Genomic DNA, 27,457 nt, shown 5'->3' on the forward strand with positions numbered 1-27,457 from the left:
TGCCTTCCCGGTCCACATCTATATAAAATCCAGGCCTGTCCTATCCAGACCTGGCCAATACAATCTTGTCCTACCCCATACTGTCATTTTTGCTATTTGTTGCGTCCCTTCCCCACACAGTGTTGTACTACCCGCATGCCTTTCTTACAAGGTCTTGTCCTGCCTTCTCAGACCACAACGTGCATCAATAAGATTTTGAAAGTCTTAAAAAGTACCATCAATATTGGTGTTAGCCACGTTACCGTCATGCGTGGTTTGAAAACATTAAAACTGCACTTAAATATCGAAAAATGTCCAGAACAAAAGTTAAAAATTATACCCAAATGAAGGTCGCTGTAATATTACGCACAGTTTGAACATTTAATTCTTCATGTTGCGAGAGCTTGCAGAAGCGGATGAACCCAAGGTTGTTTTAACCCTCGTAGTGCACCGCTTGCGATAAATGTAAAATGATGTCTTTGAATCAAAGGCAAAGGCATTCAGAAAAACACGAGAGAGCTGAAACTTATGGAGGGGTTCTAAAATGGCCTAAATTTCATGACGTCACCGGCTGATAATTCTCAGGCATTGCAGCAATAATAAAAAAACGTTTTGATACCTTAATCTTCACAATTTACATATTTTGCACCATAGAGACCCATTATAATTCATATTTTTGAATCCATCGTAAACCTAATGTATATACATGCATTTCACGCAATTTTTATGTCAATCGCTTTGTTTTCGCTTGGACAGACGTAAGCATGCCACATTGTTGGGTTGAGGTCATTCCAATTTTGCAACTTTAGGTGGCGTCAGAGGATCGCAAATGAGTTTGCCTTTTTGCAGGAGGCTTCAAACCATTTACATGAACACGTCCGGTCGGGATCGTTAGTAGGGCTTGGTTGGGACCTCCAGACAATTTTTTTTCCCTTTTGCAAAAAATAAAGAACAAAAAATCCTAAAGAACTAATAAAAACTATATATAATAATATAATAATAATAAATTTTATTTATAAGCGCCTTTCAAGACACCCAAGGACACTTTACAATAACAAAAAACACAAAACAATATGTATGGATAGTACAGATGCCTCTGAACATTTTGAGTGTTTGAAAAAAAACATGTTTTTATAACACAAAATACATCATTACAAAAAATGTAAAATGCGTAACTTGAGGCCTTTTTAATTTGGAGCACACAAGGGTTAAGGTCAATGTGTCTTTTTATTGTGTGAATTTCTGAAAAGAAGGCAATGTTTGGGCACAATATGGATGAGCACGCCCCTCAAACAGCAACACTGTTGGGTATTTTGTCGGGGGACATGTTGTAATAGGGCAGTTTCTTTCCCTGGTTCCTTGTCTTGATGGCGCTGCTGATCTCCTCCAGGTTCTTCCGGAACTTCTCCATGGCCGCCTTCACTGGCTTCTCGATGAAGTGCTCGTCGGGGTACATTCCCAAGTAGAGCTAAAAGTACGTGAGAAAACGTGGAGGAAAGTACATCGTGACAATTGTTTTTTTTTTCACCGTATTGAGATAAAATATCGACAAGACTTCCGTAGATCCTTACGTCGCATACGTGACGATCTTCGTCAGCTGCTTTTTTGCTACGCAGCTGCTATTTACTCTACAATTAAACGCAACACCCACCTCATTTTCTTGGTATTGGCTGAGGGCCCAGACGGCCCCCAGGTGCCAGCTGGAGCGTCCTCGGTCCGGCAGGCTGTCGATGATCAGGGTGACGTCGGCCAAACCTTTCTCCGTGGGCGGAGGCTTCCGCATAGTGGACGGAGCGTTGGGAATCCAGGAACACCAGTCGTACTTGATGCGGTCACAAAGAGTTGACAGTTTGTTCATCTGAACACTCGATGCTACGATACTTACGGTATTTTTTGCATTGGCGCTGGATGGAATATTATTCTTATTCTTATTCTTATTATTATTACTATTATTAATGAGAATTGATTATTAAAAAAACATTTTAATTTAAACAATTTAAACATTTCATATTTTCCCCTTACATCTTTTTCTTGTTTGAGGAGGCCGACGGGTTTAAAGAATAATCGCTAAGAATATTTTTAATGCCAAATTTTTGTTCCACAGAATAGAAAATGGGACTTCATCCATAATATCATGATTATACTTTTTAAATTGTGGTTAAATTGTCCATTCAGTTGTATCATTCATCATCTTATTATTATTGTTATTATATTTTTGTTTTAATTGAAATTTCAATTATTTAAATCTGTAAAATTTTCAAAAATATTTTTTTTGTTTTTAAATAATAGTCATCATCAGAATATGCTTTTTAAAAATCATAAAAATAAAAAAAAATAGACATTTTCATCATACTGACTGACAATTTTAGCGAGACAATACTACTACGAATAAAATGATAATAATATTTATTATTTATGTTGGCACGAGTAATTAAACTCTAATTTAAACATGTTATAAATCACAGCGGTCAATTTCACAGAAGATAAAGCTTCCGTCACCCTATTTGCGTGACATACATAACATTCATTCATTCATTCATTCATCTTCCGAGCCGCTTGATCCTCACTAGGGTCGCGGGGGGTGCTGGAGCCCATCCCAGCCGTCTCCGGGCAGTAGGCGGGGGACGCCCTGAATCGGTTGCCAGCCAATCGCAGGGCACACAGAAACGAACAGCCATTCGCACTCACACTCACACCTGGGGACAATTTAGAGCGTTCAATCAGCCTGTCACGCATGTTTTTGGAATGTGGGAGGAAACCGGAGCACCCGGAGAAAACCCACACAGGCCCGGGGAGAACATGCAAACTCCACACAGGGAGACCGAAGCTGGAATCGAACCCGGTACCTCTGCACTGTGAAGCCGACGTGCTAACCACTGGACTACCGGGCCGCCCGACATACATAACATACATAACATTATTGTTAATTCGAGACTTCAAACGTCAATTAAAATCCTCCCCTCAAGGAAAGTGACACATTTGATTTAGATTCTTATTGAGCTTGATCATTTTTGATGTCATTGTTATTATTATTATTATTATTACAAATCTTTCCAATTCCATGAATTTAAACTACAGTCAAACTATCGAACCGTTTATTGCAAGCTAAAAGAAAATCGCCTGACAATGAAATATTTTGAGTGCACATGCTAATTAAATGAGTGCCTGGCGCACACCGAATGTAACGAACCGAAATGTACATACTTGTCCAAAGTTGACGGCTGCGTGTTGAGCCGACGCCGTGAACACGATGACTGTCAAGTACTCGATCAGCTCCTCGCGAGATTTCAGCGTCTTTGGGAAATCTGCAAAGAATTGGCATTGGCAAACACGTGACGACGACGCAAGCTTGCGCAACGCACTCGGGGACGCCATGACGCTTTTTTTTTTCTCATGAAGACATTTGAGCTTGTTTGTTCCCGTCGAGCAAATTTGACTTTTGAGATTAGATTACGGTTTCACGTACCGCACGTATCCAAATCCTGCATGCCGAAGGTGCACACGTCTTTAACAAAAGCCTGGATTTCCTCATCCCCCTGCACTTTCTCGTTGCTGGTGTAGTAAACGCCGACCACGTCGGATACAAAGCTGCGAAAGACACGTTTGAGTATGAAGTCAAAATACAGAGGTTGTACAAAGTCTAAACACCATCCATCCATCCATCTTCTACCGCTTATCCGGGGCCGGGTCGCGGGGGCAACAGCTTTAGCAGGGAAGCCCACACTTCCCTCTCCCTAGCTACTTCTTCCAGCTCTCCCCGGGGGATCCCGAGGCGTTCCCAGGCAAGCTGGGTGACATAGTCTCTCCAGCGTGTCCTGGGTCTTCCTCGGGGTCTCCTCCCGGTGGGACATGCCCGGAACACCTCACCAGGGAGGCGTTCAGGAGGCATCCGAATCAGATACCCAAGCCACCTCATCTGGCTCCTCTCGATGTGGAGGAGAAGCGGCTCGACTCGGAGCCCCTCCCGGATGACCGAGCTTCTCACCTTATCTCTAAGGGAGAGCCCGGACACCCTGCGGAGAAAACTCATTTCGGCCGCTTGTATCCGGGATCTCGTTCTTTCGGTCACGACCCATAGCTCGTGACCATAGACCATAGTCTAAACACCTCTGTTCAAATTCCAGGTTTATATGAACTAAAAAGATGAAACCTGAAGCATTTCAAAACGTATCCACCATTATCCTGACCTATAACCTGTACAACTCAAAACATTTGAATCGGGGAAGTGATGAACAATTGAGATGCGGTTGGTTGTATAAGTGTGCACACCCTCTCAGAAGTTTTTAGAATCAGCTAAACACATTTAAACCCATGGTGCTAAATGTGAGTCAGAACTCAGATCATGCCTCCCACCCTTTAAAGGGCCTCTTATTAACCCTAAATAAAGTTCAGCTGTTCTAGTAGGCTTTTCCTGACTTTATGGAGACGATCCGAGTCAAGTATGGGCAACCAAATTTTTGTTCCTCACCTTTTAGTGGCCTCCCACACCTTGTAGCCATCATCTCTGTAGAAGTAGGTAGGAACCTCCTCCTTGCTCTCCATTCCACGAGATTTGATCATGTCGGGGAAGCAAAGAGACCTGAAGGTCAGGGCTTTCGTGGCCTTCCGAACCAGCTGCATGTGACCACCTCCGCCTGTGGCGTTCGCCTTGTCGGGCCGGAAGAAATGCACATTATTGTTCTTTGAGATCATTTCAAGGAGGGGTTGTCGAGTCGTTTACATGGATGAGAAGCATCATGTTGATGTTCCAACAGACCGGCAGTGGTGTAATTTTGATAATATTTACAAAATGAAAAGCTCTGCTTTTTTTTTTTTCAAGCAAAGTACAAGTGGAAAATCCGGTTTGGGTCCTTTGGTCCAAGAAATAATCCATGTATCCATTTTTATACCCAACTGAGTCATCTACACTTTCCACCTGCACTCCCAAAACAAGTTATGCTAACCTTAACCCCGTCAGCGGTGACTACAGTAGACAGCTTATCGTGTCATCAGGTTACAGGGTGCATGAAAGGTTTAAATTGCTTCACTGAAGATGCTCCACACACACACACCTTGTCAAAAATACCACACTCGCAGATGAGCTGTTCTCTGGCCTTGGTGTTGATAGCGATGGTGAAACGGACATGCGGAATGAGCAACTTGCGGAAGAAAGAGCACATCTGTCGTTAATTGGTCGCCTTTTTGGATTACCGCCGGATTCATTGATGAGGGTCTGACCTTAAAAACGGGGTGGACGGCGGGGAGATGCCGGAACATGGCGATGGCAAACATCTCTGAGATCAAATGTGTCCTAAGCAGGTGTGTGACCGTCTGGTGGTGTTGGAAGTCAGCCGAGCGCACCCAGATTTTTGCCAGGAGCCAGTCGTACTGACTGTCTGTGGGCAGGAAGATGGGGTTGTCCTTGCCTGGAGTCTGAGCCAACTGGGGAGACGAGCAAAGGTGAGAAGCGTCGCCAATGTCTTGACTTTCAAATAATGGAAGGACCAGTGGGCCCCACTTTTCGTAGGGGATAAGGAACGGGTCAGAAACAAAACAATCCTCCATACTTCCATTAAGTTCCCAAGCGCCGCGGCCATGCTGGAGCCTATCCCAGCTGTCTCCGGGCAGTATGCGGGAGAGACTTTGAAATGGTTGCCAGCAGACCGCAAAGCACACAACACGCCGACAATCACACCTTGGGACAATTTTGAATATTCCATCAACCTGCCGTGCATCTTTTTGGAATGTGGGAGAAAACCGGATTACCCGGAGAAAACCCGCGCAGGCACAGGGAGAACAAGCAAACTCCACACAGGAAGGCCGGGGCCGGAATTGAACCCTGCACCTCTACATACCAACCAGTCGACCACCAGGCAACCGGGAAAACAATCTTTTGAAATCCAAATTCGTGGAAAAAATTTTTTTGCGGGAAACATTCAAAATGCATGTTCCACAAAATATGGTTTGAAATGAGGATTTAAAAAAAAAACATCTGGAGATACGAATCCGCGCCACGATTGGTCCACTGTACACCACTGGAACAATGAAGAGTGTCGGATTCGGCCTCTTTGGCACACATTTCATAATTCGATAGCGGACTTGAGCTCGGCCGTTAAAACTTTCGACTTGCTTCTAATTGGCCTTCCTTATCTATTGGGAATTTCTCCATTCTGAGCCAAAAAAAAGTTTTTCTGATCTTTTCTTGTCTTACTGCACTCTTGGGCACAATTAACTCGTTCACTCCCAAAGACGTTTTTAAACGTCTTTTCAGACTCGGTCCAGAATTGGGTGATACTGAATGAGTTAATCGGTGAATCCTTTTAAGAACGCAGACCTTCCCCCCAGCTACCAGACCAGAATGTGCCCGTATAGCATCCTAGCTAATCATATGTGCCATGATGCGTACCAAAATATAAAAATATTTTATTTTATCATATAACATAAAAAAATATCACCGTACCTGTATGGCTATCGGCAGGATCTTGTTCCGGGTGTTCTTGTACAAAAGACAGATGGGAGCTGCCAAGTACTGCAGGGTACACGGATCTGTGCAGTTCGGTTGGATGCCGTCTAACACTTCGTAGTCCACCATGTAGATGTTACCCGCCTTGAAGCGCGGCAGTCACATGACCGGTCAGACAACAAGGCGGCAGGCACGCGACGGAAATCATCAGAAAATGTGATGGTGATTCTACCTTCACTTCCTCTTCCAGAGTCAAATGTCTCTCCAGGCTAACCGCGACCATGTCATTGGTGACGGGAAACTTGTCGGGAAGTTTGGTGAGCTTTTGGATGACGACGGGATTGCAGCCGTTCAGGAATTGGTAACCGAACATGAAATCTTCTTTCCAGTGTTGCATCACATACTCTGAAGGGTAGGTGTGTAGGAAAATCAAGACGTGAAAAGAGCAAAGGAAGAAACCGCTCGAAAGACAACTTCCGATGCTGACCTGAGATGGTGTTTTTGATTCGCAAAAAGATCTTCTCAAAATCGTCAAAGTCGCTCCAGGACGTCTGGAACATGTGCATGAAGTGGTTCACGAACAGGTTCTCGATTCTGGAAATGTATTTATGATGATCCGTTCACTGTGTGTTGTACATGTCAACTGCGGGAGGTGAATGTAAAACTTTTTTGGTGGGCGGCAACTGAAATCAATCCATTCACACAAAATGCTGAAATAGGATCGTGGTTCTGGTTTACAAAAAAAAAGGAAATTAGAGGCAATACAAACGCTTTGCTGTAGTTCAGTATGAAATCCACTCCCTTCTCACTGTCAAACTGGATGTCCCGAGGCAAATCCTGGTGTCTGCCGGCATCTATACTCATCGGAAAGCCGGGCTGCCACTCCATCCATCTAAGGTACAAAACTTCTGTTAAACACGGAACGAGACGGCCAAATGACTTTGTGGTCCGATAAGACACACCTGTAGGCTTTCTGCCTCATTTCCAGCTCGGTCTTTCTGTGCTGCTTGACCAGGCTGGTCTTATCATCCTGAGGCAGGTGAGCTAACCAAACCAAAAGAATGGAATGAGTCGGCCTAACCCGCTGCGAGTTTGCGACTCTTACCTCGTCCGTCCCGCAGAACCACTTCCTTGTCATCCACCAGCCAGCGGTAACATGGGAAATCCACGTTGTCTCCATTCGGGGTCTTGACTGAGATGTAGCTGCAGTACCAGTCGTCTTGGACCCAGTACTTCCTCTTCTCCAGCTTCACCAACGCAAGCTCGCCCAAGTTCTCGTCCGACCTCACCAGGTAGGAATCCACCTGCGAGCAATTCGGTTTGTGTGGGTTGGGAAAAAAACTAGAATCTGTCTCCACTTGTTGTTTCAGCTGCTCTCTAGGAGAACTCTTTTTAAACGGAAGACGAGGGGATGATCCTGAAGTGGTTCTAAAGTTGAGGTTCCAGAGCCAGAAACATTCCGAAAGGTAAGTGTCTGGGTAGCAGGGGTTCCATGTTGCCTTGTTGGATTCAGGCCAGGAAATAAAATGACCAGGAGGAACTGCCATGTGGGCTCAATGGTGGCAAGAACAGACCCAAGGGTTTGGTCTGCTTGGAACTGGGCATTTGAGAACATAGTTTATCTCCCAGAAAATTGCAGTCACCATAGATTAAATGTGAACGTATGCAACAGAATAGCCTCTGTGACTAAATTCTTGGCTAAAAGTTTGGAATCTCTTCATGACCATGAATGCTTCTTGTGCTAAGAGGCATGGATGACATGGAGTTCCTGTCGCGGAGGTTGATTATAGATTCTTCTCTGTTTACTGAACAACCTCCCCGTCAAAGATTAATCATTGACTTCATGGTCATCCACTGGGATGGGTTAGGTGCGCAAAGCCGCGAGAAGCTTATCTGAGATGCGGCTCCAAGTCTATGCTTGACGTGTGGGTCATGAAGCTAGCGAGCTATACTGTATATATATATATATATGGTATATATAAATATAGCTAGCCAGCTAGCTATATATATATATATATATATATATATATATATATATATATAATGGTATATATAAATATACATCTAGCTAGCTAGCTATATATATATATATATATATATGGTATATATAAATATATAGCTAGCTAGATAGCTAGCTCTCTCTCTCTCTCTCTCTCTCTCTCTCTCTCTCTCTCTCTCTCTCTCTCTCTATATATATATATATATATATATATATATATATATATAGCTAGCTAGCTAGCTATATATATATATATATATAGCTAGCTAGCTAGCGCTCTCTCTCTCTCTCTCTCTCTCTCTCTCTCTCTCTCTATATATATATATATATATATATATATATAAAGATTAAGAAAACCTTTATTAGTCTCGCAATGGAGAAATTCCAGATTCACAGCAGCAAAGTTATGAAATACACACACCTGTATATATGTATGTATATGTGCGTGTGTGTATTATTTATTTTACAGGTGCACCAAATCTATCATACGGTAGTCCATGTCACCCTTGGTCCATTTTTTACGACCACCCTATCTTGACTTTGGCGCACCCCTTCACGCATGAGCTCGCCAAAATTCCATTTCCCATCTCCCATGCCCTGACAGAATCAGCCCCGATATGTTTTTGACATGATCGATGCTCTCTCCTCCATCTCACATGTTCAACCCTTTCCTACATTTTTCTTCTCTTACTCGATGGTGCCTTCCTCAAACGTGTACTTGCATCGTCTTTGGTAGGTTCAACGACAGACAACGCTATGACTTAGTCAAGGTGTGCAATGGGTCGGGTAAAATGTCATCACTGACTCTTCCATCTTAGCTTCCTCTTTTAACATTAGAACCATGATGTCTCCGTATACCGCGTAGCAGATGTATGTTTGACTCTGTTGTGTGCGCGTTGACTCACTTACCGCGCCCCTCTCAAAATCATTGTACAGAGGCTTGTCCAGCAGAGTCCTCTCACTGCATCTCTCGGTGCCCACCAACGTTATGTAGATGTAGTCATCCGTCCCTGCAAACCACTGGCTCCCCGTGGCGATGGTCACCGTGTATGACGGCATTGATGGAAAGACTCCAAAAAACACTTGACTGGATTAAAATGATCAATTCCGTCGCCCATTAACTTCAGTCTAAGTGGTCACCGTTGGTTAGGTTCCAAAAAGTTGACTTCTCATTTTTTTGCGATGTCCTCACTTCTCTTACGCAAAGAATGTGTAACTTGGTGAAGCAGATGTGGGAGGTGCGCTACGGGAACTACAGAGACATTCCTGCCCTTGTTGACCTGGGGATATGTTTTTCCTTTTACAAACCAAAACAGTAAAATGGGTGTGCTTGATTGAAGCCTCATATGAGGCGTCAAATTTACTAGTCAAATCTGCACGTAACACTGAACAATGCCTGGTTGTATGCGCTAGGCAAATATCACAGGAGAGTCAGTGAGCTCCCTTTTTTTTCTTCTTTGCAGTACGAGCTTGACCATAATTAACTTTTCCCGTGCATGGTGAACCCCACGGCATTCATTTCAAAACCACCCACTTAGAGTGAAAATCTGAAATATAGGAGACCGTGTTTAAAATTTTTTGCTCTTTAATTTACATTCTTTAGACACATTCAATTAAAAAAAAATTATACACTTTTTGAAGGAATCCATAATAAGGGTATGTTTTCTGTCTCTTACTTGCAGTGTCTCAAATTAGAGGCGCTGTCAATCCCAGTAGAAGTCTACTGTAGAGCTCACATATGAAACAGAAAATTAAATATGAACACTAAAATGTGAATGAAATCATGTAATTTTGTCTTATAAGACGCTGGTAGCTTAATGCTAACACATAATTGGAAGAAATTTCATCTGTGATGCATGTTCCACATACAGTACATTTGACAAAGTTTATCCAATCCAATAATGCAAAATGCCATGGACGGGCTAATGACTAGCATGGAATGTTGCAGCCCAACGCGGTAATACTGTACATCAAATTCTAACTTCCCTGTATACTCGGGGTTGGGGTGGGAGTAAAGGATCGCTTAAAAAGATATGCCATATAGCGTAGGAGTCAACCATGAACCACGATATACCGGTGCACACGTGGTCTAAAGACTTCAAGCAAGAAGACACAGTTGAGCATGGCGTTAACAAGGTGATATTCAATATCATGTCCTGATTTTAAAAATATGCATAAGCCAAACAGAGAAAGAAAATACAATATGGACATTTTTATATTTGTTCGGTCACTTCTCGAAACATGACTCACATCAAGTAGCCAACCACATTGTACAAATATGTGATATAATGTAGAGAATATTTACGTAAAATTTGGAGTGGTGCCAGCAGAAATGCCCCCAATTCACTTGAATTTTTCAAAAATACTTGTTTGCCTACCATTGTTCCACAAAAGCTCAAATGTACCGTGAGAAATGACTGAATTTCAGTCTTAATTTTGGTCTGAAAATTATTTAATGCAAATTATTAATGCGGTTTTATATCCCAGCGATATACATAGAGTAGAAGTGAAAGGCGGGACAATTAAATGCTCGACCACTAGGTGGCAGAAGATACATAAATGCTGTTGTTTCTACGTCCTGTGACGTTTCTGTTTGGTGAAACCCATGACATTTTTCGAATGTAAAACATATGTCTAGGGTTGCTCAAAGTTAAGGGGAAAAAACGGTGACACTAAATTGCCAAGACTGATAATCATTTCCAATGTTTGTCATGAAAAGAAAAATAGCGCGCAGGCCTGTTTTCAATTTACGTTAAATTACGTAAACAGAATTATTTCACACGTATTCGGTTTTAATTACATGACTTTTTACAGTTATAACTAAACCATATCATTTCTGTCAGCAGAGCCACCACCCAGTGGCGACATGAAGCTAAATCAATAAATAACAGAAGTAAAAGGTAAACAGTTAAAAGTGCAATTTTCCTTCCTATCAGAAAGAACATCGCCCGATCCGGACTTGTCTGATCTACATTCAGCACAGAGTCAAATATGGACATCAACAAGAATATCAGAGCACACAGAATTGCGAGTGATTATAAGCACACGTTAAACATCTGTGTCCAAAACCAAAAAATAACAATAATATCACTATACTGTTCTCTTTAAAGTTTGGCATAAGACAATGAAAGATGATTCACAAACTGATCAGATTTTAAGAGGCATTAAAAAAAAGACATAAAAATAAAAATAAAAAACAGGACAAGGCATATATGACACTCGCACCCCTTATATATTTATATAAAGCCCTGAATCCTAAGTCATGCAATCTTAACATCAGCTTTCAGTGTATTATACTCATCCCAAAAATCCAAAGAAATGTTTGGATTTCATGTTACTCGGTAACGGTAGAAATATAGTTAATCAGTTGCTCATTTTACGCTTCTTTCCAGCTGCCGGTTATATACATGCTTGTAACGGGAGGTACAGTGGTACACCGACTTATGAGTTTTTTGGGATACAAGCCGTGGCCTGAATGTTTTTGCCTGGAGCTGTGAGCAAAAATTTGAGTGCCAAACGCTCGAACGCGTAAACAATTCATCAAAAAAAAAGAGGTGAAGGGCTTGCTTCAAGCTTTTTACTGCCACTCCCTGTTGAAATTGAGTGTAAAACTAAACACAAAAGAAAAAGAATCACTGTACACACAGTGCATTCAACCCAGCCACGTCACTGTCAAAGTCAGCTGGCAAAAAGCTAACACAATGCAAAAGGCCATTGGCAGGCTAACGAAACTCGCATCAATTTGTCTGTTATAAACTTATGCAAAAGATATTTGAAATACAACAGGCAATATGACAATACTTGACGCATACATTCTTTATCCTCTCCTGCAGCTTATGAGTCGCCGAGTTTTCTTCCGTTGTACTGTACAACTGCATCATCACGCCCCCTGGGGGCGAAGGAATTAAAGCAATGAATCGTGATGCAAAAATATTGGGATTTTTTTTTATCCTTAAAAACCACGTTCTAAATATTTTGTTGCCGTGGTCATTTTAAGACATACCAAGCAAGCATCGGCGCGAGTCAGATGAGTGACTCGCGCCGATGTCAGCGGCCATGTCACTGAATCCGGTGACATGGCCGCTAGTTGAGGTGGAGGAGTTGCTTCATGAATTCGTAAGTGGTGAAGGCCACAGCCTGAGAGGGGATGCAGCGGATGTAGTTGAGCGACAGTCCTCGGTAGAGGCCGTTCTTGACCCCGTACTCCTTGTAGACGTAAGATAGGGTCTTGCTCAGGGAGCTGTTCGGGGCACAAGAGATGCATATGCAAATAGTTGTTTTAACTGACAGCGAACTTGAGATCCACTGTCGCTTGAGTGAAGCGCGGGGGGGGGGGGGGGGGTGTTGGTGCTTACACACACTTGTGTCCGTCAGGAAGCACGGATCCGAGCTGCATCCTTCGCCGTGCCACATCTAAGGGATAGCTAGTGGGACCAAAAAAAAAACAAAAAAACATTTGAGATGCTAGTGGGCCACATATCAAGGGAAAGTCGTCCACTAGTGCTTACGATATCGTCTGAGCGATGGCGCCGGCAACGCCTCCGCACAACAGGTTGACTTTGGTTTTAAGAACCAGAACGTCTGGGTTGTCCGACGACGGGCGTCCCAGCGTCTCTGGGAAATGTTTCAAACCGAGGCTTTTCAAGGTCCCGAAGGTGAAGAAGGAGAAACCTGAAGCATCAAAACACACCATCAAGCAAGGGGGAGGAGAGCGGAATGCTGCTCTGCGACTAAATACTTCAGGTACATTTTTTTTTGCCTACATTCAGATGATTTTGTTTCTATGTACACATCCTTCAAGCAATTTAAACCAATCCCGACATCAAGACATTGAGCTCATTCGGTAGATCTTGTAAAAGTGTTTTTTTTCATCTCGCTTGAACGCCCCGCTGCTTTCACAGACATATATTTACAACAGCCATCACCTGCATAAGGGGCCATTCCAATGAGGGTTGGGGTGAGTCCCCGATAGAAGCCCAAGAATCCCCCCTCCTGTGGCAAAATACAAACGGTGATAAAACATTTGCGACCATGTCTTCGGCACGTGTTTATACACCGGTAGCTCACATTCAGATAGATGGTGTGGAATGCATTGATGATTCCGGTGTAGCGATGGTACCCGGTCACCTGGAAGGCCAGTCTGGCTCGAACCATGTCCAATGGATAAGTGCATATCACCGCTGTCATACCTGACAAGACGGGGGTGAATCATTTAATTAAAAAAAAAACGAATTAAACCACACAACAGCAAATTTCCACTAGGTGGAGCCAAAGTGCAAACAGCCAATCGTGGGAGACGCACAGACAAAAGAAATCATGTCAAGGGACAATTTAGAGCAGGGGTGTCCAAACTTTTTGCCAAGGGGGCCAGATTTTATGTGGTAAAATGTCGGGAGGCCGACCTTGGCTGACATTCTTTACATTGAACAACAATATTGTTCAACAAATTTTAGTAAGCCAGTCTGTTTCACATTTCCATTTTTATTTTAATTTCAACAATCTTAAGAATTTCTTTTGGTTCATTTGAAACGGGTATATCACATGCAACTGCTTATTCACTTGACTTTTTCTTAAACAGAAGTCTCCTGAGTGCAAATTGATTGATTTGAAACATAAAATGTATCACCATGACTTTTCAATAGTCACAAAACCTTTGACTCGAACAACAGGGAAATGAACAAGCAATACACATATCCACAACTGCAAGGATCATTTGAAATATGACATATCAGTCAATATAAACACGGAGTGATGTCTGGTTAACTCGTGAGTGATGCCCTCTAGTGTCTAAATGTTATTACTCATTTAGTGAATGCTATTACTCATTTAGCCACTAGAGGGAAGCAGTACTCTATGAAACATCACTTACCAGTCTATGAGACCTCAGTCAATGCAACACGTGTTCCATTGCGCCCAACCTGCGGGCCAGAGGCACTGATTTTATGACAGGGGCCGAGGGCCGGATTTGGCCCCCGGGCCGGACTTTGGACATACCTGATTTAGAGTGATCAATTAACCTACTGCGCATGTTTTTGGAGTGTGGGAGATCCCCATTTTAAGGAGCTAACGTCATACCAAAAAATGTTTTCAAACCTACCTGCCATGGAACCGGCCATGAGGCGGTGAATATGTCCGGAGATCCCAAGTTGTTTACTAAGCAGCTGTTGAGCAAATGAAAATGCATGCAGGAGGTGCAAGTTGTCATTCAAGGCCAAGGGCATCCCATTTACTGACATTTTTACCCCACACTAGAGGAAGGACCATACCTTTTTATAATGATCAAAGGCCATGAACTGGATCGCACCGTAAGGAAATATCCTCACCATCATCGCACCATTACCCTTGTACAAGCCGCGGAAGCCTTCTTTTTTTGGCACAGCTTTTAAAGTGGAAAACACGCCTGAAATCGAAAGAGGCGCAATGAAGTCCATAATTATCGGGCGACGCTAAATGAATTCAAATTACGATTTGTCAACAGATTACCCAGGTGTTTGTAGTGGGGATTCTGGGCCTGAAGCAGAATCTTTACCCGGTCTAGAGGAGCGATTGTAGACTTGGCACAGCATCCTGCAACACCTACGGCAGAGAAGTAACTGAATGAACAAGGATTCTCCACCAAAGAAACGCAGAGAAATTCCTTTCATATTGTTAACTCTTGACTTTTTAACTGCTCGTATTTGTGACTCTAAAGAGCCTTCTCACCCTATTACCCTTAAAGCAACAGATATTTGAACAGAAGCTACACATGTAGCCAGATAATTTAATACTCATAGGCAGATGTTCTTTATCCTCTGCATTGAAAGACCAATATTATTGCAGCCTATTGAGGCGCCATGACAGTCTTCATGTGCAGGTGTATGACATACTGCTCCCAGGAGGCAAAGGAGAATACACCAAAAGAGGCAGCACAATGCCTGCTAAATTGACTAAACAAATGTGGCAAAAACGGTTTAATTATTTCCACTTTATTTAAGAATGTTTTTATAAAGTGCAATCTTCAAAAAGTGACGATAATTTACAAGTTGAATTCAGCAGCATGGCTGGAGAGTACTTCCTCCACAAATGAAAACACAGTTGACACTTTTTCTGTCTTTATAAGCGCTTGCTTTTTGTCCTTCACTCTGAGCTCGTAGTAGCGCTCGCCTTGTCTTAACCCCCTAGCACTGCCTTGAGCTGTCATGGCAGCAGTGCGTATACTCGGCATTGGCCTACCAGTCGGGAGAGCAGTGAAATTCTGAGGGGGGGAAAATGCACATCGACAAATACGACACGTCCGTGTTAACGTTGTTAACATATAACTGTGGCATTTTTAATAGTGTTGTGACTTGTATGAGCTCGATACTGGATTGACATGATGTCATGTGAAAATACTATTTAAGAATGGAGTACAAACATTTTCGTGTTTGTAAAAATGGTTGGTTTGCAATGGAGAGACAGCGTAGAGGGACAGACAGTAGATAGCGAAAACAGGACAACGTGGTTGAGGGATGAGCGAACAAAGGGCACAACAATAGTCTAGCAACAACAATATAAATCACGTGACCAGAGCCCCAACAATACTGGCAGACTGCAATTATTATTATTATTATTTTTAAACAGGAAACATGGAGCAAGCCGGGAAGCAAATTTGATCATGGTGCCCCGAAATGACATGTCTAAATAATAATCATGTGTCACGACCTACCTCCAGCAACAAAAGAGCGGAGCCAATAGTGGTCTATTCGCGCTTTAGTGCTGCTTAAGGCTGGAGGTGCGGGGACAGGAGCAGCAGCAGCCTCCGATGTCATCCTGGATGCTCACAAATCCACCTCATGCGTCACTACCAAGCAAAAATAGACATATCATTATATATTGGTCATCAGCAAAGGCATTGCCCAACATTCTTGGATTTGGGGATGTGTCGAGTAAAATCCATCCATTGTATGTACTATAAAATACTGCACTGTACTTACGACTTGAAATTCTGTACATACACCGTTAATAGCAATGGAATAAATGTTCCGTCAGTAAAATGACTTTGCCGTCGCCTTGTTCCTGGATACGACGCTAGCTCACACGACACGCGACATAAATATGAGTGTCGCTAAACAATCATGATCTGACAACGTAACCTGTCGAATAAGAAGATATGCCGATGTTTCCGATGTTCACGTAATGCTGAACAAGTCACAAGAGCTGGAGTGCCCTTCGCTCTTGCTTGACAAGCGCTCGCTAGTGACGTAGATGACGTCAGTTTCACGCGCCATATTGGAGTTGTGTTTCCGTTCCGAAACTTTACACCACAATCAACATGGCAACGATCATCTCTGTTTTTAATAGAGCAAGACGTGAACATAATTTAGTTCCTAGCCATAGCGAAGTTTCCAAAGTTCACGTAGTACTTAACAAGGGGAAGGATGGCCTCAGCTCTTGGTCTACGAGCGCACGCTAATGACGTAAAAGACGTCAATTGAGCGCGCCATAGTGAACCAACATTTCCGTTCCAAAACCTGACACTTTAATCGACATGGCAGCGACCGTCTCTGTGTTTAATACAGCAAGACGCGGCTCTAAATTAGGTTCTGAGCATCAAGGCGGCGACGTTATTCAGGTGGAAGCCCGGGAGGATGAAGAGCAGTGCATTAAGCTGGCGGAGATCCTTGAGCTTCTTTTGGCTGCCGGATATTTTCGGGCCCGCATCAAGGGACTGTCATCTTTTGATAAGGTGGTCGGCGGAATGACTTGGTGCATCACTACGTGTAACTATGACATTGACGTTGATCTTCTTTTTCAAGAAAACTCAACCATCGGCCAGAAAATAGCTTTGACTGAGAAACTTGTGTCCGTTTTGCCGAAAATGAAATGTCCTCATCTCCTGGAGCCTCATCAAATCCAAGGGCTTGATTTTATTCATATTTTTCCAGTGATACAGTGGCTAGTGAAGCGGGCGATCGAGACTAGAGAGCAAATGGGCGATTACGTGAGAGCCTACTCCATATCTCAGTTCCAGAAGGCCTTCAACCTTCCAGAGGATGAAGACTTCCATCAAAGAAGAGACAAGGCAGTGGGAGCAGTTCTTGATATCCTGGAAGTATACAAACCACAGAGAAAATACAGAAGGCAAAAGGAGGCAGGGGAGCTACTGGATGAGGAGTCCAAGGTTCACTCTACATTGCTGGAATATGGCAGGCAATATGGATTCAGCAAACAAGATAAGTCAGGGGAAAAAATGGCGTTGACAACGAAAGACTCTGTGAAACAGTTGTCAGAGGAAGAAGTTCAGTGGGCGGCGGAGGAGAAGCGGATCAAAAGTCTGATGAACACAATGGCCGCCATGGCCAATCTAGAGGGCCAGCTGACGGCACGCACGGTGGGGGATATTGTGGGACAGCGGTCTGAAGAGATCAAACAGATCGCTTCCGAGTATGCTGAGAAACACATGGAGGCATCGGAGGACTCTTCAGAGTGGTATGGCCCACTTCACCAACACCTCAGAGCTGTTGCCTCTCTGAACAAACAGATCCAGCAGATGATTAACCAGCGTGCTGAGCTAAAAGCCCGGCATGCCGAAGTTAAGAAAGGCTGCGATGAAGCCAAGATGAAGCTGACCGAGGTCACCCAGCGGTCGGATAGACTGATGAATGAGGTGATGATTTTCGAGGATGTGGAACGTCAGGCTGACCACAACATGCTCGAGAAGCTGAGGTCTCTGGTAACATCGAATGAAAACTTGAAACTTCAAGAGCAGGAGTTTCGTACCCACTGTAAAGATGAGATGGTCCGCCTGCAGCAGAGTATTGAAAATTTAAGCGCAGCATCCGGAGTTGGTACAGAGGAGGAGAAGGAGAGAAACCAATTGATTGACAAACAGTATAATGCGGATAGAGAGAAGCTACAGAAGGTCCGTCTGCTTATGGCTAGGAGGAATCGTGACATCGCCGTTTTGCAGAGAAAGATCGACGAAGTGCCTTGCCGTGCAGAACTCGCACAGTACCAGAAGAGATTCATTGAGCTCTATTGCCAAGTTTCTGCAACGCACAAAGAGACCAAACAGTTCTTTACCTTGTATAATACATTGGATGACCAGAAAGTTTATCTCGAGAAGGAGGTTAATTTGCTGAATTCCATTCACGACAACTTCCAACAAGCCATGTCCTCTTCAGCCGCAAAGGAACAGTTCCTCAGACAGATGGAGCAGATCGTGGAGGGAATCGGACAGAGTCGTATCAAGATGGAGAAGAAAAAGCAGGAGAACAAAATGAGGAGAGATCAGCTGAACGACAAATATCTGGAGCTGCTCGACATCCAGAGACTTTATTTCCAAACCGTCAAAGACTTTCAAGAGGAATGCCGAAAGAATGAAATGCTGCTGTCCAAGTTGAGAGCAAAAGGAGCATCTTAGGTATATTGCTGGAGGTAAACGATGAGATTATATTAGCGCGCAGTCTTTGCATACGCAATAAAAACCGATAGATGTACGTATTCTGAACAATGAACAAATCTTGATGATGCTGTACAGATTCTGAACCGACTGACCGGGACATGATCCGCGGTCGGCCACCTTCCTGGAGGCCTTGCTTTGGAGAATTTTGCATCGACCGACTGGGCCCACTGAATTTTGAGGAGGGGCCGCTTCTCCAAAGGAGTCTTTCTGCAGCGCTTCATCTTATTAAATCGCTACTCACACTATTCTAGTTAACATTGTGTAACTTCAAATTATGCAGCCACGTCATCCTGTAAGAGGGATTCCCCCATCTTACCCATGGTTCTTTGTCACCTGGCTTGTGAAGCCTTGTGAGTTGTATGTGTACACATATAATGTAACTTGACTTGCCCCCCCAGGCCCCCAATAGTGATATTGTTCTTGTAATATTAAAATCTATATACCGTTGGCTCAAAAAGTACCCAAAAATGATGTCACAGTTTCTCAATGCTCAGGTAAGTTCCAATCCCGATTATGATTCAGCAATCACGACTCACCCGATTTCTGAATTTGATCATTTGACATTCGCATGCCCGAATGTTCTTGCGATGGATTCAAATGGGTAGATTTTGCTATTTAATTCATATTCGACAAACACAATCAGAATACCGTTTTTTTGACTAGTGGGGCTGCATCGAACATAATCTTGTAACAAAAACTTGCGACTTGACTTCCCCTTTAAAACCATACGACTATCTTAAAAGTGTGCAGCTGTGTGTCTTTAAAACATTTAATTCGCCCACTTTTTCCCCATGATGTGTTGTTTAATTCTCATATAACAACATTTTCTAAAGAATTTGACTTTTCTCAAAGATCATTTTTTCTCTTGAGACTACACACCTATTAATCTTCAAATTTTCTCACAAATATATTTTTGATCTAGAAAAAAAAATCTAACAAATATGCAACTATTTTACTAAAAAACATGCTTCACTTTATACTCGTACTCCCGCAACTTGCTAAGAAATTATGACTTCTCTAAAAACATGATACTTTGCTGTTATCATGTTTTTTAATAGAAAATATGCACTTCAAAAAAATATATGACTCACGAAAATGCTGGGCGGGGGGGGGGGGGGGGGGGTCCGAAAACATTTTAAAAATTCTCCTTGAAAATAAAATGTGTCGAAAATATGCCTGCCTTTATTCTTGGAACATTTACGTTTACGCTTATCGAGGACGCGTGGCGGGAAAATGACTGCAGTCATACACGTTCACGCTTCCGATCCGCTTCCCGCTGACAGTTGACGTCCGTGTCTGGTTTTCGCGCCTCCCCTCCAGCCCGGAGACGACAAGCTCTACCCCGGCCGAACCCGAAGAAGGTTGGCGTCTGGCAGGAGGGAGCGCCGAGCGTGAGCGAGCGGGGCTACCCTGGCCGTGGCTGAGGCAGTGACAAGAGGGTTTGACGTTTTGACGACGCGAAACGAGCGAACCGCGCGGCGACGTGGCCACCGGGACTCCCCCGCCCCTCCAGCCCGTCCACCCGCCTGTCATGACCGCGTCTGTGTGGGAGCCCACCAGCCGAGCGATTCGCCATCAGCAGCGGTGGGCTAAATTTGCCGAGGAGGGGAAACGCATACAAGGTCTGGCTGTCTCGGTGGAGTATTATTAGCACCTCAGACGGCGCAACTGGCTCCCCCTCTGGTATGTCAAGTATTTTCTGCTTCAAAAAACGCGTAAATAAACCCGCACGAGCGACAGATCCGTGTGAAAGTGGGGGGGTTTGTCTTCGACCCCCCCCCCGCCCCCACGAATAACCCCCCCCCCCCCCCACTTCCCAATTAGGCGCCTTAAACGCGGACGGTCAAGTGCAAAAAAAAAAAAACGAGTAAAAGGGCGACGCAGAGGGCGTTTGTAACGCTGTAATAAGCACGTTCGACAACAGGATCTGGCCCCGAGCAGCACTCGGCAACGTGTTTGCCCTTTAAACTGCTCACGCAAATGAGGAAACGCTCGCGTTTGTGTTTAGAACAATTTATTCATGCTTATCTATGTGTGACTCGACGTTTTCGACACCATGTTGTGACAGGACATAAGTCAGGCGTGGCCAAATTGTCACTCGAGACAAGGTTAAAAAAAAAAGCATGATTTGGATGTCTAACTCATTTTTTTGTAAATCATTGTCAAAATACTCATTTTATTATTCTCCCTGGACCAGTGCTAAACACATGCGCTTCATAGTTCTGAGGTTCAGCGTTCAAATCTGGGTGCCGGTCTTGCTATAGAGAGTTGCCATCTTCTCCCAGTGCTTGAGTGGGTTTTCTCTGGGTGTTGCGACTTTGTCCCACATTTCAACAACACGTGTGTTAGGTTCACTGAAGAAACCCCAGGTAAGGGCCTCAGATAATTGCTTGTGCTTGCCTTATGGCAAGTCTGGATCTGATTATTCTCCCCATATTTTTGATATTCTACTCCTTCCGCTATTCTCAATGGATTCAAACACCCAAATTCAGCAGTGCCTAGACTGAGGTGTTTATTTCATTCAGTGACCAAGCTCGTAACCGGTAGTGTACTTGATGCATGGAATAAGTCATTTGTTCCAGAACATATACAAGAGATGTTTTCTGAAGCCAATTATATTTTATGATAGCTTTTTTTCCCCTTTTATTTTGCTCGCAGCCAACAATCCGTTTAAAAAGATTTTTGCTAAGTCCTTTTGTGACACTTCCAAGATTGAGACATGTGAATGAGACACAGATTTGAAAACGTGAAATTGGATGAGTCTTGGTTCTTGGATGTTTCTTTGTGTTTTTATCACCCCAGTGACCTGTTCATGTTTGTCTTCATAGGTCATGCACCACCAGCTTCCACAGCCAAATCAATAAAATCGAGGTTAGATTTTAGACAGAATCTTAATTCGAATCTGGCTCCCATGCTGGCTGTAAAAAACCTTCCCCTGATTATCGTCAGCCATGCCAGCCACCACCAAATCCGCCAGGAGACAAACCCCCGCTCAGAGAAAAAAAGGCCAAAAAGTCGCCGGCACCAAACGGCAAACCAGCAACTCAAATAAAGGCGGGGGACGAGTATCGGAGCGCCTTCAGAAAGTCACGACTGCCCCCACTAGGAGTGCCAAACCTCAGCCTCGGTCGGGCCGTAGCCCCAGAGGAAGAAGGTTAGGTAGCCGGTCCGCAGGTCAGGGCAGCGTATCCCCCGGTAGAGTTAACCGTGCCCAAAGTTTAACAGGATCCACGAGGCTTAGAGGGTTGAGCAAGTTGCCTGACCACTACAGCGAGTTAGATGCCACCCTCTGGCGGAGAAAATCCCTGCGGGGGGCGCAGCTGTCAACTGATTCCTTCTTGCCACCCAAACCGTGCAGGGGCACGAGGAAGACCAGGGGAGCTGCGAACGCCAGAAACCAGCCGTCAAAGACCAGCAATAACCCGACGACCGAGGAGGATCTCCAGAAAGCAGAACCCGAAGAACCTTTGCCGGTTTCTTTGAAAACGGATTTTCAAGGCCCCGCTTGTGTCACAGGTGCTAATGAGGGCAGCCCCCTCAAAGCGGACACCCTGGAGGACCGTGTGCCGCGAGACGACCGCACGAGCATAATCGGTGAGGCTGTGACCGAGGTCCCTTCCAATGAAGACCTGCAACCCGACCTCCTTGACGACGCCCGTCAAGCGAGCCCCGGCGAACCAGCTGCTACAAGGATCTCCTCTCCCGTTTCTCAAGGACCGCAATCTTTCATAGGAAACAAACTCAGTCGTGTCAAAGACGACGTGGATGTGGTCTTGAGAGAGACCGAAAACGAGGTCGACTCGGAGATAAATTCGGGCATACTGGCGGAGAAAACCTCTGACGGTTTGGATGAGGTCAAGCAAAAGACGGCGATCGTTGCCGAGGAGCTGGCTGACGGTGAGGGACGACCAAAACGGATCAATCCCGCGGAGTCCCCCCCAGTTCTATCGCAAGCTCCGGATAGACCTCAGTCCGTCGAGGGACTGCCAGAACAGTCGCTTGACAAGGTGCTAACTCTCCCAAACGCAGCTACCTCAAATCCCACCAAAGCCCCCGACGCTTCCGAGTCATCCCAACTCGAGGTTCTAAAGGAGGACGGGACAGACATGCAATCTATTCTTCACGGTGCTAAACCTCCGGTCCCAAGTTCCTCATCTGTACCAGAGACCTCGACGTGGCAACATACCATCCCTGTAGCAAGGAATTTCCCAGTTATCATCCGGAGCGACTCTCTGAAATCAAGAGGCTTCTGGGAGCGACCGCAAAGTCTGGAGAGCCCTCCTCTACCTGCACCGCAAGCCAAAGATAGGAAGCCCCCTCCAGAACCGCCGGACCACCGGAATCCCGTTGAGACTCCGGCCGAGTGTCAACCGGTCCTTCACGAGGATCGGGTCGGAGTAGTCGCCGCGCCCGAACTAGACCCGCCGCCAAAGATCGCGACCCCTTCTCTGGACGGCAGCTCGGCTTTCTCCTGCAGTTCTGAGAGTACGCGCTCCTCCTTCTCTTTGGAAACCGAGTCGGAGTCGGGCTACGGCGAATCCTCTTTTCCGTCGATTTCCAATAAGCAACAGCCACGCAAGGAGAGGCGAAAGCGGAGCAGGTGCGGCAAGTGCGAGCCGTGCCTGAGGACCATCAGCTGCGGCCGGTGCAGCTGCTGCCTCAACCGCAGCACCGGCCATCAGATCTGTAAGCTGAGGAAATGCGTGGAACTGAAGAGGAGGAGGACGTCCAAGCCGCTCGTTCTCCCTGCCGTCCAGGTCAGTCTTTATTTATTTTTGTGTTCATTCAGTACCAGCCAATTCTGGACCAAATCTGAAAAGACGTTTAAAAACGTCTTTGGGAGTGAATGAGTTAAATACCGGTCCGGAGTTGCCCTGAGCAAAAATTGAATTGTTTTTTTTTTCCTGGTACGCTGAGGTACTCGATATGTGGTGCAACCTTCCTGCAAAATATCTGAGTGGGGGCGAACGGGGCGTGGAGAATACTCGTCCCATGTGAATGCATGTGTGACTAAATTCAGTATGCTGGATGATGCCTTCTTTGTTTTCATGACCGGCAGCCGCTCAGCACGTGGTTGGAGTAATGCGCCTGTTGTGCGTGTGTTAGTGTGTGCGTTTGAGACCGCAACTATGAACACCCAGTTTGCTTCTGTCTGGAATTTTTTTTTTGAATAAGGTGCCATCATTTCTCGTTGTTTTCATGAAACGAGAGGATAGCGAGCGCCGTGCCCTAGCGCCTGGTGGTTAGCACGACCGCCTAATAGTCGGGTGGTTCTGGGTTCAGATCTTGGCTCTGAGGGGTTTGTGAGGGAGGGTTTCCTCCCACATTCCAAAGACATGGATGTTAAATTCATTGAAGATTCGAAAACTGTCCTGTTTGAATGTAAGTATCAATGTTTTGTTTTGTTTTTTTTGGTCTGCATGTTCACTGCGATTGGCTGGCGACCTGCTTATGATCCAGTCAGGTGAATAGGTTCCAGCTCACCTGGTAGTCTAATGAAGATACACGGTTATGAAAATGAATGGACAGATAGCCCAACGCGATGTAAGAAACAATTCGCTGTTTATGGTTTCATGGTTTTGTGAGGGCCACTGAATACGGCGCTAAAGTGCAAGAATGCCAGAAATGACATTTGAACCCAGAATCTCAGAACTATATATCAGACCTGCTAACCGCTAAACCACTGTGCTGACCTTCTCTTATTTATGCGCCTCATCATCTTGATATTTCCAAAGGCGCACATTTCATTCGTTGCGCACCCTCAAAACACAACACGGAGGTTAAACCCTAACGTCGCTTTGTGTCACCGAGCAGCTGTTTGCTAATGCGGCTAATGGGTCAAAATTGTACTATGCGCTAACTTGTCCGGGGACTACTCTCCCCTACCTTGGGGCCAGCCGGCATTGTGCCAAGTTATTATGACACGTGGCGAGTTGTGGCCCTGGCAGAAATGTCCTCATTAATTGGTATGCATTCTCTGAGCCACGGCGTATACCATGTGCGTCGCACAATGGTGTCCATGCGGCTGGGGGGAGGGAGAAAACTGAGAGCGAGTGTCCATGTGGTTCTCTGTGTGTGTGTGAGTGTGTGTATGCGCGTGAGTGCATTGACTGAGTCGCCCTCCCTGTCAGAGGCATCGGCAGAGTAGGAGCGACTGTTATATAACACCTGCAGAATCACTCAGTGGAGACCTTTGTGTGCCATTGCTTAGCATAGGCGGCGACACAGAGGCAAGAGTCTGCAAACGTATTATTCGGAGCGTCACAAATGTGGGTCAGTGTGGGCTTGTGTGGCTTTAAGGTTCACCGGGGTTTGTTTATCTACATACACGCATGCGCGCACGGACCCATGCGTGCCGGCCGACAGAATTTTAAACTCCTTGTCAAAATTCCTCTCATTCATAGCGAACCGGATCCTCCATTCGGCTGAACTGACATGACATTAGCGCTCATCTGTGACGTTGTAATACATTTCCTTCAGGAAATATTCATTCATTCATTCATCATCCGAACCGCTTGATCCACACTAGTGGCCGCGGGGGGTGCTGGAGCCCATCCCAGCCGTCTTCGGGCAGTAGGCGGGGGACACCCTGAATCGGTTGCCAGCCAATCACAGGGCACACAGAGACGGACAACCATCCGCGCTCACACTGACACCTAGGGACAATTTAGAGTGTTCAATCAGCCTGCCACGCATGTTTTGGGAATGTGGGAGGAAACCGGAGCACCCGGAGAAAACCCACGCAGGCCCGGGGAGAACATGCAAACTCCACACAGGGAGGCCTGAGCTGGAATCGAACCCGGTACCTCTGCACTGTGAAGCCAACGTGCTAACCACTGGACTACCGGGCCGCCCCTTCAGGAAATAATCGAAACAGAATCATCAAAGATACTATTTATTGTACTGGTTATGTAGTGCCTCAAGGATTTCTAGTTACATTTTAACCATCTTAACTGTCTAGTGTGGCTGAGTTGAAGTCTAAACCGGAGAACCCCCGAGAAAACTCGCGCTTAGCATGGGTTCAAAAACCAAACCTGCGAACTGTGATGCAGATGCATGAACCGCTATTCAACTGTTTGGCCTAAATACTATAGAACACTGTGAACCCCAGAATTCAAATTGATGCCCCGCTAAAATTATTTTGTAATTGCGTATAGATGCCACAAGGTGGCGGCAAAGCATTTCAAACGAAGCGGCTAATAAAGCGCCAACACCGTGCACTGAGCATTATAATAATAATAATAAATTTTATTTATAAGCGCCTTTCAAGACACCCAAGGCCACTTTACAACAACAACAAAAACCACAACACAATACAATATGGGTTGAGCAGCGGCAGCCAAAGGCGCCAGCGTTCACTCAACCCGGAAGTCAGAAAGAAACCTATTCACAACCTCAGTGTGGTTATACACACAATCATGAATCCATGTTACATAAACAACTATATTCGGTTGATGGATTAATTGTCGCAAACAAACATGAGGCTCATCCGTAGCATCAGCTCACATTGGGCCTCAATAATAGCTTAGCACAAACAGACGTGACACCCCACTGTCTTAAAGGAAAACAAAAGGCCGAAAGTTGGGGCAGTTTGTAAGCACTGCCATATCATATAAACATAACGTGAAACACAGATATTTTCATTTACGGCTTGTACGGGTGCCCAACGAGTCGAGGTGACAGCGAGACTTCAACCGCGTATAGCGTGTGCGAATATGTAGCAATACTGTGTGTCGGGGATATACTCGGTGGCCAGTCTTGCTGATCAAGCTCACACACCCTTCCTGACAAACGTCTCTTCCACAGGATTGTGAAAAAAGGGCAGAGGCCAAGTGGAACAGCTCATGTAGCGGCTTGCCTGTAACTGTTCCTGTTTTCCTCAGCACAGCGAGCGCCGACGCCCGCTGAGGGTTGTTTTTGGTCACATATAATAATAATAATCATCATCATCATCATCATAATACCAGTAGATGGCTTCTTGAAATGGGCTGAAAATACTCTCTGAACAATTTGGCCAACAAGAGGCTTCTCTGGTTTGTGTGAGCAATGTTGTTGCGGAGGATTCCCTTTTTTAAAAAAGGTCTGGTTTCACTCAGGCTTGCTTGATGGCTCCCTCGTGGCTTCGCCTTAGGTTGTGCAGTCGAGAGAAGGCTGGGCTCTGGCCCTCAAGGCACACACACACACACACACACACACACACACACACACACACACACACACACATGCACATTAGCACCACATGCTAAATGTTGCCTTTCATAGTGCAACCCCCCCTTCAGTGAAGCAGTCCTTCTATGAGGCAGACCAGTGATCGGGTGGTTTGCGTGTCTGCCTCGCAGAGCTGAGATTTGGAGATTCAATTCTCGGCTCCAAACTTCCTGCGTTGAGATCATCTGTTTTGGGTTAGGGTTAGCATTTATTCTATGTGCTTTGAAGCCTCTAATTTGTCCCAAAGTGTGAATGTGAGTGTGAATGGTTGTTTGGCGACACCGTTTGTTTTCTGTGATTGACTGGCGGCCAGTCCATGGCGTACACAGCCTCTCGCCCACAGACACCTGGGATAGAGCTCACATATCAACCGATAGATTTTATCGTAAATTGATATATACTAGTC

General features: G+C 45.0%; 4 protein-coding genes across 5 annotated transcripts in view; 2 read left to right on the top strand and 2 right to left on the bottom strand.

Annotated features, from left to right (window-relative positions):
• Window positions 1-1,187: 1,187 nt before the first annotated feature.
• Window positions 1,188-9,658, bottom strand: alox5a (arachidonate 5-lipoxygenase a). The gene is made up of 14 exons (XM_052079878.1): window positions 9,330-9,658; window positions 7,527-7,725; window positions 7,384-7,465; window positions 7,191-7,313; window positions 6,909-7,015; window positions 6,654-6,826; window positions 6,419-6,565; window positions 5,197-5,400; window positions 5,031-5,117; window positions 4,448-4,626; window positions 3,446-3,567; window positions 3,184-3,284; window positions 1,631-1,801; window positions 1,188-1,447 (listed from the first exon to the last, which is right to left on the bottom strand). Exons 1-14 carry the CDS (start codon window positions 9,477-9,479, stop codon window positions 1,268-1,270), a joined length of 2,025 nt encoding a protein of 674 aa, XP_051935838.1. The 5' UTR covers window positions 9,480-9,658; the 3' UTR covers window positions 1,188-1,267.
• Window positions 9,659-10,545: 887 nt separating this feature from the next.
• Window positions 10,546-16,640, bottom strand: slc25a16 (solute carrier family 25 member 16). Its single transcript, XM_052079901.1, has 10 exons — window positions 16,373-16,640; window positions 16,105-16,239; window positions 14,904-14,996; window positions 14,687-14,820; window positions 14,518-14,581; window positions 13,488-13,609; window positions 13,346-13,412; window positions 12,929-13,091; window positions 12,776-12,844; window positions 10,546-12,660 (listed from the first exon to the last, which is right to left on the bottom strand). The coding sequence occupies exons 2-10, from the start codon at window positions 16,205-16,207 to the stop codon at window positions 12,504-12,506; spliced, it is 972 nt and encodes a 323-aa protein (XP_051935861.1). The 5' UTR covers window positions 16,208-16,239; window positions 16,373-16,640; the 3' UTR covers window positions 10,546-12,503.
• A 135-nt stretch (window positions 16,641-16,775) lies between these two features.
• ccdc93 (coiled-coil domain containing 93) lies at window positions 16,776-19,931 on the top strand. Its single transcript, XM_052079882.1, has 2 exons — window positions 16,776-18,815; window positions 18,919-19,931. The coding sequence occupies exon 1, from the start codon at window positions 16,927-16,929 to the stop codon at window positions 18,799-18,801; it is 1,875 nt and encodes a 624-aa protein (XP_051935842.1). The 5' UTR covers window positions 16,776-16,926; the 3' UTR covers window positions 18,802-18,815; window positions 18,919-19,931.
• Window positions 19,932-20,048: 117 nt separating this feature from the next.
• Window positions 20,049-27,457, top strand: part of tet1 (tet methylcytosine dioxygenase 1) — a 32,408-nt gene continuing 24,999 nt past the window's right edge. For both annotated transcript variants that reach the window (XM_052079832.1, XM_052079834.1), the window contains exons 1-2: window positions 20,049-20,526; window positions 21,672-23,600. In XM_052079832.1, the coding sequence (XP_051935792.1) occupies window positions 21,795-23,600 (1,806 nt within the window). In that variant the 5' untranslated portion in view covers window positions 20,049-20,526; window positions 21,672-21,794. The remainder of the gene's footprint in view (window positions 20,527-21,671; window positions 23,601-27,457) is intronic.

Source organism: Hippocampus zosterae, chromosome 11 (genome assembly GCF_025434085.1).
Source record: "Hippocampus zosterae strain Florida chromosome 11, ASM2543408v3, whole genome shotgun sequence".
NCBI lineage: Eukaryota > Metazoa > Chordata > Actinopteri > Syngnathiformes > Syngnathidae > Hippocampus > Hippocampus zosterae.

Excerpts from the sequence above, each read along its gene's own strand:
- alox5a (XM_052079878.1), bottom strand. The coding sequence starts at position 9,479 with ATGCCGTCATACACGGTGACCATCGCCACGGGGAGCCAGTGGTTTGCA. Across the intron at positions 7,016-7,190 it reads ATACTGAACTACAGCAAAGC|AATCGAGAACCTGTTCGTGA; the intron begins GTTTGTATTGCC and ends ATACATTTCCAG. Across the intron at positions 3,568-4,447 it reads GTGTGGGAGGCCACTAAAAG|CTTTGTATCCGACGTGGTCG; the intron begins GTGAGGAACAAA and ends TGTCTTTCGCAG.
- slc25a16 (XM_052079901.1), bottom strand. The coding sequence starts at position 16,207 with ATGACATCGGAGGCTGCTGCTGCTCCTGTCCCCGCACCTCCAGCCTTA. Across the intron at positions 14,997-16,104 it reads CCGCTCTTTTGTTGCTGGAG|GTGTTGCAGGATGCTGTGCC; the intron begins GTAGGTCGTGAC and ends TCTCTGCCGTAG. Across the intron at positions 13,092-13,345 it reads TGGAATGGCCCCTTATGCAG|GTTTCTCCTTCTTCACCTTC; the intron begins GTGATGGCTGTT and ends TTGATGCTTCAG.
- ccdc93 (XM_052079882.1), top strand. The coding sequence starts at position 16,927 with ATGGCAGCGACCGTCTCTGTGTTTAATACAGCAAGACGCGGCTCTAAA.